Source organism: Excalfactoria chinensis, chromosome 1 (assembly GCF_039878825.1).
Source record: "Excalfactoria chinensis isolate bCotChi1 chromosome 1, bCotChi1.hap2, whole genome shotgun sequence".
Classification (NCBI taxonomy): domain Eukaryota; kingdom Metazoa; phylum Chordata; class Aves; order Galliformes; family Phasianidae; genus Excalfactoria; species Excalfactoria chinensis.
The window spans coordinates 163040504-163052541 of record NC_092825.1 but is presented as its reverse complement, the minus strand read 5'-3'; the positions used below and the strand labels follow the sequence as shown (position 1 = coordinate 163052541).

The following is a 12038-nucleotide window of genomic DNA, read 5'->3' as shown; positions in this document are numbered from 1 at the left end:
GCCATGGTATCTTTAAAACAGGGGATGGGGAGATGCAGAAAGAGACCTCAACACTTCTAAAACTCTTTCTCATTTTAATATAGTTTGAGATGTAAAAGCAAGTTTATTTCTCTTTTGAATATTATTTCATAAAAGTTAGGTATAGTCAATAATGCTTCTAAAGGTGCCGAGATATGAGATGATAAAAATAACTGTCACTTCATAGGAGCAATGCAGTAATATAACTTTAGCTGTCTGTACACTGCAACGTTAGCTACTAAGCTTGATAAACTCACCAGATTCATCACAGGCTATCCATTTGCTGGGCTGAAATACATTTGAAATGAACCGACAGGGTGGGTCCCATATTTTCCTTATGATGAGTTTCTCAACAGTTCTTGTGAATACCATAACTTTAAAGTTTATACAGCAAACCTACAATTGTGCACCTTTTCTGCCTCAATAGTATATGTATCATACAGCTTCACATACTGATTTCCACGTAATACTTTTAATTTCTACTTGCTCTCCAGTAAGGGCTCTGGATTCAGTGAGGTGTGGAGAAGGAATCTAAATCCACAGGGAACCAGGCTGCATTGATGCCAATGTTCAGAAAGCAATTCATTTAGCTCTATCTTGGGAATAAAGGTCAACCACTACTCATCACTGGGCAGTGGGCTCTTCCAGCTTTTGGCAGCTCTGCAATGACTCACAGAGGGAAAACATCACTAGTGCATTTCTCGGCGGTGTTGCAGGAGTGACTGCATAAGGCGGGACATTGTCCTCATGGCTCCCTCCCCTGCTCTCTGTCCTTCTAAAGAAACTCTAAGAGAAGACGCCAAGAGGCAGTTACACAAAGCAGGAACTCTGCAGCCTTCCTCTTTCCTGCATTATATACTTTCCCAGATCCAAGGAAGTTCCTAAGAGAGTTGCAAGACAGAGCCCTGTGGTGCCATATTGCCCAGAAGTATTAAACTCAGACACGGATGTCTCTAGAAGAGACAAACAAAAATGAAGAAATAATCATACCTATAGAAAATCAATGAGCAGCCATCTATACCTTAAATACACACCAAGTTTAATTGCACCAGAGACTCATCCAGGTTTCACAAAGTGTGTCATAACCAAAGGCTGTCACAGACCATCTTCTACCAATACTAGGAAAAACAAACAATGCATCTACCAGTACAAAGTTTTTATTCTTGCCTTTCTTTTTCTTTTTTTCTTATTCTGTGATATGAAGAGAGAAATACACACAATTGTTGCTATTACTTATATTTCTATTTCACTACAAACCTCAGCCCAAACCAGAGCCTTAGAGAATTCAGCGCTGCTCAGACATTCAGTGACAAATGGACTGGTGCCTTACAGAGTTTACGGTCTTGAAAGACAGACACAGAATGAAAGAATAAGAAATAAAAGCATGGAGACTTACGAGTGGTCATCCTGAGAAGGCAGGAACTAAGTTCCTCTGTCTTAAATGTGGAAGATGTGAGCTCAGTCTACTCAAGAACAGAGCCCAGGACCTCCTCCTTCCACGGTGAGTGCTCCCATTCTTGAGTTATTATGCAAGAGGAAGAGAAGTCACATCCATCTTCAAATGACTAAGTGGATCCCAACTGCATGGAGATGCCAGTATTTATTTCCTATTGTTCCTCTATATTCCCAGTGGAAGAGGTATTTACTTATCTGAGGCATGCTGAATCATCCTCGAGTGGGTGGATGGATGGACATAACGAATGGGTCTCCCTCTGCAGGTCTTCAGCAAGTATCTCCCTCCCTGGACTGCCTTTAAGCAGCTACATCAAGTAGTTCAGATCATTTGTTTAACACCATGTACCTAAAGTGCTTGAATTAAATGTATCGGGTTCTCTGCAAGATACAACGACTCTCTAGCAAATGCCAGTGTTTCTGGATTTTTCAGACAAATACCATGGTATTGCTAAATTATATTGTGCCTGACTTTCATCTGGAATAAATTAGTGCTGTTGCTGCCAAAGATTGGCCCAGAAAATTCACGTAAAACTGCAGGATCCCTGCAAGAAAATGAGGCTCTGTGTTAGGTGGAGCCTTGTTGCTAGGAAGGCCTGTTGTTGAACATTTTAATCCGTGAGATTAAAAACATGATTTGACATTATGGTTTCTTAGCGTGGTAAACAGCTTTCAAAACCACAGTCTAGTAATAGAGCCTTTGTCCCTGCTTGCCATCAATGGCAGCCTCTCTTCCCTTTCTTTTTCACAAAGTTATCCACAAAAATAAGACAGAAGAGAACCAGAAACCAGAGAGTTTTTTTCAAATGTTGAACATAATTTAATCTTTAAGACATAGAACAGAAGAGCGTGGGTTTTCTCTGACTGCAGACTTCTTGCAATTTAACCAAAGATAAATATTTGGATAGTAACCAATGGGATATTTAATTGTCAGGAACTATTACATTTAAAGAAAGTGCTAGAGATTTTCAGACTTGTTTTCCTATGCGTGTTGACAACCCATTCCCATCATTTACACTCTGTGTGTCATATGCGGTACAGTCACTGTTATAATTCGTAAATTGTTAATATTAGGATTGTAGGAATGGCTACACTTTCAGCTCTACATTAATAAGACAGCTTTTACATCAACATCTGGCTAAACTTCCATTACTTTCTCATCCACAACTTGTATTTCTCCTCCCCCTTTTTCTCAGTCTTCCCAGTTCTTTCCCTGTTGCTCCCTTGTCTGATCCCATCTGGGAACCTGGGCTGCTCTCAACTGCTGTGCTAATTATGAACCACAAAACAAATAAACATGGGAGGAAAAGGGCAAAACCCAACGTAAGAGGATATTTGATATAACTAATGATGTAGATGTCTCAAACTGTGCACATAATCAGGCAACAGCACCATCTGAACTTGAACATAGTATCCCTCCTTCCTACCCTGTTCCCTACTGCTTGTGCCCCTTCTACACGAAGATGAAAGGTCTTCAGGTCAGAATCACAACTTCACATAAAAACCTTTGGCTATCACAGCAGTAAGACTTGTGATGGGACAAAGGGTTCTTGAAATGCTACTGACATTAGCAAGAAACTATTTGACCTGAAAAAGCTAAAATTGATTAGAATAGTAAAAGTTTCTGGCTTTTCATGAGCTATTCTCAGTACGATGTCAGATTTACTATGATCAGAAGCTAACTTTGAAACTTTCCACTTCTCATCTTATCTAGATGTAAATTAATTCCATAATAATAATTCGTTCATAGAGATTCCATTAAGTATTACTAATGCGGATTTGAAATCTCTGGGTGAAATGCACTTAAGTGGATTTATATGGACAGAATCTCCAATTGCATCATCAGTGAAACTACAAGTAAAACTATAAGATACGGTGAAAGAATTTTAGTAAGAAATACGCATATTGGCAGATAATATAGAATTTAACAACTTCCTTTATAAGAGTGTTTCTGACAAACTTTGTTGGATTTTGTGTACAGCCACAGAAACACCTCCAGAAGGACCCAAAGAATATTTCCCATATCAGAAAGATAATTTTATTCAGAGCATAAGAAAACGTAAACACTTCTCCCAAAGAAAACGAATATGTAGGATGATGTAGCTAGAAACAAATTATATACATTCTATTAATCAATAAAAATCAGTTGTCAAGGGAACGCTGACATCAGAAAGTGAAATACAGAGGTCCATCTTACATAAACACATACACATACCAATATGTTATGTGAACTTTTGCAATCTTGCAGTGACTTCAAGGAAAAATATGTTTTCACAAAAGAGCACATATTTTCCCAGGCCTGATAAATTCTTGTGTAAGAGCTTTTATGAGATTTTAGACAAGTTGTATTTTGTTTGGTAGCCTTTGTTCTTGTTCTTTTCTTACTGGAAACAAGGAAATGTTGGGAAAAACTGCTTTCAATGAAAATTAATCCTCTCTACTAAAGTGACTTAAAACAATGAAAACTGGAAGGGGAAAAAACTCTACCAAAGCGTTAGAATATCAGTCTTGAGCACTGTCAATATTAAAAAGCTTGAGTTGGAAGATTCTATATGTATTCCATTATGCAGATCTAAAAGGACAAATTCTCAGTACGAGGACTGTAAATGAAGAAAGGATTTTTTTTTTTTGCACAAGACTTACAATTCCTCTCCTATCAATGTTTAACCTGGAGGCTTAACTCTGCTGCCTTATTCAATAACCGCTGTAATCCTACTGGGCTGAGCGGAATGCATCACGGAGTGAGATGCTACGGAGGATGACTACAGGTGATACCATCCAGCCCCCTTCTAATCTCTGATTTTATATTTAATGTGAATTGTCCAGGAGTTTAATTCAAACCTACCTACCAGAGCCTCTCAGCACAAATGTAGGTTTTTGATATACAGGCAGCTTCTTCTCTTCTACCTAAACAAAGTCCAGATTTTCAAGCAATGTTCACAATTTTTTGTCCTTGGATGCAAAAGCCATTGACAACACTCTTTACTTTTAAGATCTGACCTCGTGGCTCTCTAAATTACTGTATGTTTCACTCATCTGTATGCTCAGCCACATGGAGCTGGCAGATACTTTCCTCACTTAGATGCCATCAAAGCCACAGTTGAAGAATTAAGACAGAGCTATAGCTGTCTACTGAATTCAGTCTTGAATGTCAGGTGGACTATATGAAAATAATAAATAATATAAACCACGAGGGCATTTCACTGCTGTCTTAAAAGTCTGCCTGAATGCTTGTTACCAGCATTGGGCTTTCAAGATTCCGTTTTCTGAATAACAATTTTTAAACACATTTTTAAAATAAACTAGTTCAGTTTATCATCTAAAGTCACCGAAAAACTGCATTAAAATATCTCAGTGAGAAGTGAGACAGACTCCTAATCTCCAGTTTGGTTAAAAAATGAAGTTAACTCATTATGCAGTTGCCTGAAATGCTCTTGTAACGCCAACCTTGTGGTGTTTTCACAAAGAACTAGGAATACGGGATGGCATTTTCAGGTATGTATAAGCAATTACAGTCCAAACAAAACAGTGTCTTCATTCCTCACTGAGTTAAGTGATGAAAAGGCTGACTATTATGTGTGATTACCCCTTCTGTTACTTTGTATAAATTAGACATGTTTCTACAGGTCTATGGAAATTGAAAGTACAAAGTACTAAATATTAATATACATCTATATATTGAATTCATTGTCTCAGAAACACAAGAGAGGTCTGCAATGTATATCCCAATGGCTCGTGGTCATCTATGGACATGACCCTATGAACCAAATCAGGATAACAGGACTGCCTGAATAAGTCACTGGCCACTGGTGGAAGGATTTACCTCTGTTACAAAAAAAAAATCTCCCAGACAATTTGCTATATCCCTCATCTCCAACAAGAGAGGGCCATTTTCCTGCCCTATGTATCCGTGTCGGGACACAGCAGATAGAGAGGGAAGGAAGAGTGCTCTGTTCTGCTAGATAAAACAAGCAGAGCTGCTTTCTGGGGTCCTCAGCAGCTAACAGCAGTAGGAGGGCAGCTGTTGGAAGCCACGAGGACAGTGTCCACTGGAGAAAATGGGGTACCCCATGAAGCAAAGTCTGGAGGTGGCCATGTGGGGCATGGGATGCTCAGTAACCACCCATCAATACAAGCCAAGGTAGAATCCCCAGAAGTTTCCCAAAAACTAAGCCAGGTGTGACAACGATGTCACACTCATGGCTGACAAAAGACTGAAATTCACAATTCATCCCTGTTCAGAGCCTGCTAAAATGTGAAAGCATACAGTAATCCATTTTTTCCCCTGAAGTCACAGAATCATAAAATCATTAAGGTTGGAAAAGACCACTAAGATAACAGTCCAACCATCAGCCCATCACCACCATGCTCACTAAACCATTCCTTCAAACCAAGCCACCCTAATATGGAAGGCAGAACAGTAAATTCAGGCTCCCAGCACTACTCTTTAAAGTTGTCCCAGCCTCAGACTTCAGGTTCCCATTCACCTTCTGCCCAAACCATTGGCTGTTCAGGCAGATTTCAAGAACTCAGACAACCCTAACCAATGCTTTCACATGACCTTCAGTGTCATTTGCAAGTAAGTTACTTAACTGCAGCTTTAAATGACAGTTACTTCTGTTTTAACCTTGATGAATAAGATCATCACCACTAAAGTCCCCTCAGTAAATTCTTTCCTTTTGTGCATAATGTGCACAGATTCAATAGAAGCTTTTACGTGACACAGTATAATTATGCATTACAGAGTCTACTTACTTTCAAAGGCATCAATAAATCAACAAACCAGAGGTAATTAAGGAACAAAACAATGCTAAGGATTTGATTTAAATACACAAACCCCAGAACATTCAGGCCTCAACCTCAGCCCATCCTGTCTGTCCCTCCATGCAAAAATGTTCTTCAAACAGCAACTGATCTTAGATCATCTGGATGTGCTCATGGATGGAAAAGGAGTTGAATGTAGGCTCCCCTGCCTTTTATCTGATTAAATAAGAATCCTATTATTATTTTAACTTTGCAGTCACTTAATTAAAGCAATGTCCTAGCCAAAAACAATTGTCTGGGTGGCCTGACTATTATACCACCATGTTTTTCAAGAGGTGACCTTTCTACTGAGTTCAAGAAGCCATGCTTGATCACTAGATTTGGGTGGGAGTTTTGCTCGCGAGGATTATGAGTACATTACAAGGAAATCCTTCTTGATTTATACATATTTTTTCACTGAAGGTACAAAAAAAGAAGCCATCAACCTAATGCCACTTAATGCTGAAGGCTTTCAAGGGTCACATGAAGCCATCATTTTTATGGGACAGCAAAAATCTGTGATTCTAGGTTAGAGATATGTATGAATACGTAAATCACTTGTGCATCACCTCCAGTTGGCTCACGCTCCAACCTCATTTGGTGCATAGCAGCCTTTCTGTTGCCATATGTCCTGCACAGACATTCAGAGAAATATTTTATAATGTCCCACAGCCTTCAGAGCTCCCCTTAAAAAAACAAACAAACAAACAAACAAACAACAACCTGATTTTTTTTTTTTTAACAATATGTTGGTTTCATCTGATAAGAAAACAAGAGACAGCTGTAGTTCTACAACCTGCCCTATGCTTGTGATATATTGCAAAGCACAAAGGATGAAATTTATCAAAAAGTGGGATAGGGTTCAATGACATAGGGTTCAATGACAATGTAAGCAGCCTACTCAGGAAGGCACCTTTCCAGCAGACACATGAAGGACGCTTCTAGGCAAGGAAGAAGCTTAATGAGCTGACTAATCGAAGTGCAAAGATCATAGGGGCAGTAGCAGATGTGGCTGGGCCTAAACACATACTGTGATTTACAGCTCTACAAACCTCTACAGAAGAGGAAGAGACAAGGGCTGGCAGTCTCCTAACCGGCTCTGAACTACTTGGCAACTGCAGTCCTAATGGATGAGAAAACAAGTTTGCATGTACTTTTTTTCCCTTCTGCCAAATGCATGATTGAAGTAAGAAAGATATAAGTTCACATCAGATGCAGCTTCTCTAGAACAGGAAGTGAGTAGATAAAATGGAACGTCTTAGCTAACGAGCTTAGAGAGAAAAGAGAGATCTAATAGGGTTTTATTAACAATATACCACATGCTTATACTGGATTCGTTTTCTAGCACTACTTCAGTAAGAGTCTTCTCATTGAAGAAGGTGCTCTCCCTTGGGGACTCCATAATAATGGCAGATCTGAAGAAGTCACAGGAGCACCAGATTTGCTCTGTCATAGGGCAGCTCATGAGCACACCAAAAAGAAAAGGATTGGTAGCTTCACCCCAAACTCAAACTATCAGCCCCTCAACAACTGACTCCCTTGATTAGATCTATCAAAACCAGGAAAGAATCAAATGCATTTGGTCAAGACCAAAAGTGTCTAGCCCTCTGAGAGGCTTCTAATAAAAAGATGTTCTGTAAAAGTACAACCAAAATGTACTTTTTGCAACCTGGCAACCCAAGTCATTCCATGATTCTAAGATGTAATGGTTGAAAAAAAAAAAAACAACAAACAAAAACAAAGTAGAAAAGGTTAAGATGAACCTAAATTCCGGTAAACTTACAAATCAGAGGTCAACATGCGAGCAGTTAAGAGAAGTCTGATATCTGTAAGCACATCCCTAACAAACACACACGGCAAATGAGCACACCTCAAGACTGCCTGATGACCATGCTGAAAAACTTCATAAGACATCAACACAAGACAGTGTTTAGAGGGAAGGTGATGCTGGGTGTATTCCTGGGACACTGTTTAAGCACCGAGATTAACGATTCCTATCAATCAGATGAAAACATTTCATCTATAAGTGAAGCTTCCTTAGCTCTTGGGGTGAGATATGATTTTTTTCTTTCTTTCTTTCTTCCCTGCTCTGTCAGTGAAGAATGTCTTGATTGTACTGAGTGGTATGTATGGGAAACTTGATGTGATGGGATGGAGACAGTATCATTCCTTTTCTCCAGCTCTGCTGTGTGACCCAGCAGCGAACACAGCACGGTAGCCATCAGTAGAAGGCCCTGTGAAGAGATTGCTGAGTGTAAAATGAAGTCATAGTGTCAACTGAAAAATCTGTTTTCCTTCCATTTTTGTTTGTCTTCAATACAGTAGCAGTGTACTGACCAGTAAACATTACCTCCCTGTCTTGTTTCTTTATACTAAAACACTGGCATGAATTTCTTGCAGCGTGAAAGTGAATGTCTGTAGATATGCCTGGCATATACGAAGCACAGTGACTGTCATGCCATGATGTGTGACTAATTGAGTTGAAGGCAAACGCCTTGGCTGACAGGCAGACAGATCACACAGAAAAACAGCAATAAGGTAAAGACAAAACTGTACAGCATACTTCAGTTCTATCTCTTAATTAAAAAATTTAAATAAAAAAAAAAAAGAGTAAAAAAAAGAAGAAAAACTGTGCTTATTTTAACAACAAACTGTGTCATAATCCTAGCGTACAGAAGTCATGTGCCAAAGTAGGATGAGCTTCTTCAGCGAGCCCTGCATGCTGAAAACAAACATTTCCCCACTGACAGGAAATCTTCAGTTTTGCTCACAGATTCTTTCCTCCATCTTCAATAACACTGCCCACTGTTGGCCAGACAACTGTCAGCCTACAGAGACCTGTATGCAAGTAATTCCCCAAATGTACCCAATGCTGTCAGGAGAAGGGCAATGCCAGTGGAGGGGATGGTGGTAAGCACAGCCTGCAGCTTTTCACTCACTGAGACCCAGGAACAAGAAGCAAAACTCTAACTGTGAACAGAAGGAAAAACAGCAGCGTGAAGTATGGGGGTGTCCACAATGGTCCGGTCTCCTTTAAAGGTGCCAGCAGCCCTAACCAGAACAGGATGTCAGGATAATGCAAAGAATCCATGCGCTCTTTTTTTCTTCCAGTTGTCCCCACCATCAGTCACCATGCCCCCTCCCCCTAAAGTAAATGAAATCAATCAGCAGGGATTTCTGTAAAATACATAAAACAGTCATCTTCCAGACTCTACCAGAAGATAAACGGTTCCAGACATTGGACCGCAGCCATTTTCCCACACATGCTACAGTGTTTTGTCATCCATATTGGGCCATAATAGTGAGCGGGTTTTTTTTTTTTTTCCTTTTTTTTTTTTTTTTTTTCCCCTCAGACAACAGCCAAAGCTTCTGCTTCTAGCATGGAGCAACCAGCACACTGAAATCACTGCAACAGGAGTATTTGTTTCAGTACAGTTTGCAAGACGACTGCTTCATTGCTAAAAGCGCAGCCTGAGGTCTCGCACAGGACTTTCACGCTATCTGCTACAGCTAGCATTGTCTTCTCACTTCCAACTGGAGCCTTACAGACCCTTCGGGATTAAACCCTATCACCCCCAAAACAACCACTGAATGAAAAGAACGTGAAACAACGAGCAGTGCAAACCTTATCTGAGAACTTGCTAACAAAAAATAAAAGGATTGCTTACAATCTCGTGCTGGCTTTGGTGCTTGTTTCAATGAAGGATACAAATACATGAAAAAGATGCATCACAATGTGAGTTTACAATTCATTTATCATAAAAGTATTTTAAAGCAAGTCCTTAATAATCTGTTAACACTAAATGCACCTTGGAAAGAACCATGGGGCTTTTTCATCATTAAGAAATGTGCGAGCAAATTCTATCCTTAATTAAATCACAAGTAATTTTATTAACTGCAGTAGACTTAAACTTGCCTTACATCAGCGTAAGCAGGGGGAGAATATAGCCCCAGGGTGTTTATATGCCGCAGTTCCAGTTAGTTCAGATCTATTTGGGTGGGAACTCCTTTCTCCTTTCCAGAAAGAATACTCCTGCCTACCCTTCTTCACCTCACGACTGGGGCCAAGGCAGTCTTTCTTCTACGATATTTTTCAGAAGGGTGAGGAACAAATCTTATCCTCGAGAGGAGATGATCTTATTAAATAAAAGCAGCCTCTCAACTGATGGACACCAGCAGTTTTAAAGTTAGTTTACAAGTTTTTAAACAAGCCACCTCAAACAGATAAGCTTATTTACATCTTAAAAATCAATAAGAACTTTAAGCAAAAGCTATTTTATAAAGGACAACCTCAAATTTGTTTACAAAGCTGTCAAGCCCTTCCAAACACTACTAGCTGCTGCATCAAACATTACTGCCACAGTGTAGAAACTTACTGTCTGCAGGTAGATATCCTTAGGCTTCACTGCACCTTTGAACCAAAATCACTTTCTTCTGTACTTCATTTTCTGCTTTCTTGAAATGTGATTCCCAGTTTCTGACAGATGGCTCCTCTGTCACTGAGCGCTGCTTCCGCCTCCTTATCTCTGCCAGCTAATACTTCCACCAGGCTTAGCTGTTGTCTGTGGAGCTGTGCTCTACATCATTTCTACTCTGATCAATGCTCTGCTTGGTTTTAGGTTGGCTTCTAGTCCCGCCTCCCACTCTTGAAGAAACGAAAACTCACAGCTGGATTTTCTATAAATCATCCCTTTTAATAGCGGCTGAGCAAGTATGGCAAATACTACAGCTAAGACCTGCTGCTCTATTTGAAACTTCAAAAACAATTCTTCATCTTAATGATGCACACATGAAAGTTAATCATGTACTAAAATCACTAATACTGAAAAATAGTGGCCAGATAATTGTGACCTTCAGGGCTCAGAAGCTGACTAATGTAACACAAAACTCCTCTCTGTTCCAGAGGGGGAAATATAGTAAAACACACTGCCTCGGTGAACTGTTTCATATAATGTTTTGCTTTGAACAGGAGCTTGTCATTCTTACAAAGATAAATTTACATTTACAGTATAGGGCTTTTGACAGGCTAACCCCGAATACACACTGTTTAGGCTAGCAGCCCTTAGCTTGAAAGAGCTTTTACCACACCAGTTCTTTTGAAGTGTGAGCAGGAAATACTTTTATTTTCTGCACGGCACTGAATGCTCTACACAGCACTGAACTCATTATCATGTTTAACAAAGCGTAGAGTATAAAAGCAAGGTGGTACCATAAAAATAGCACCGCGAACTTTGTTCCCATGAGCAGAGCAAAACAAAGCTGCTTCTGTAAACTGCAAATTGTTTTAATCCTCCACCCTCCAGATCTTCTTAAGAAACTGTGCTGTGGAAATTAAAAATTACTGGGCAGATCTGGATCCAGTCTGAATGGGCTGCAAAGCCCAGGAGCTCTCAGCTCTTTCTGGAGCAAGAGCCGCACCCTGGCTGAAAGGGTCTGAAAGGCTCTCTGTCCCCCAAATGAAGATGAAAAGTCTCCCAACAACAACTACTATGACCTTGTAGCACACAGGGTCTCCTGACCACTGCCCACGGCTAGACGAGCTGAGGATGGCAGTCTCAGATGTGAAGAAGGAGCCCTTCAGTTCCATTTGCACACCAGCGTATGGAAAAATGCCTAACGGCGTGCCAGGAGGGGCTTTCCCCCAGCTATGCCTCTGCTTCCAGCAGTCAGGGATGGATGGATTTCACCAGACAGATGCTGGAGCTGGACTACAGTGCTCAGTACTCACAGCAGACCCATGTTCTGTGAATGAACCCAGCCCTTAT

The 12038-nt window shown here is 40.2% G+C and overlaps 1 protein-coding gene across 5 annotated transcripts in view; it reads right to left on the bottom strand.

Moving 5' to 3' along the window:
• Window positions 1-12038, bottom strand: part of STARD13 (StAR related lipid transfer domain containing 13) — a 281949-nt gene that overhangs the window by 64823 nt on the left and 205088 nt on the right. The window contains exon 1 of one of the 5 annotated variants that reach the window (XM_072361576.1): window positions 10650-10870. The exons of 3 other annotated variants lie outside the window; for them this stretch is intronic. Coding sequence is in view for 1 of the 2 variants with exons in the window: in XM_072361575.1 (XP_072217676.1) it covers window positions 1415-1424 (10 nt within the window). In the remaining variant the exon portion in view is untranslated. Of the gene's footprint in view, window positions 1-1414; window positions 1433-10649; window positions 10871-12038 lie in introns of those variants that run through there. One more of the 5 variants, XM_072361575.1, reaches the window with a different exon arrangement.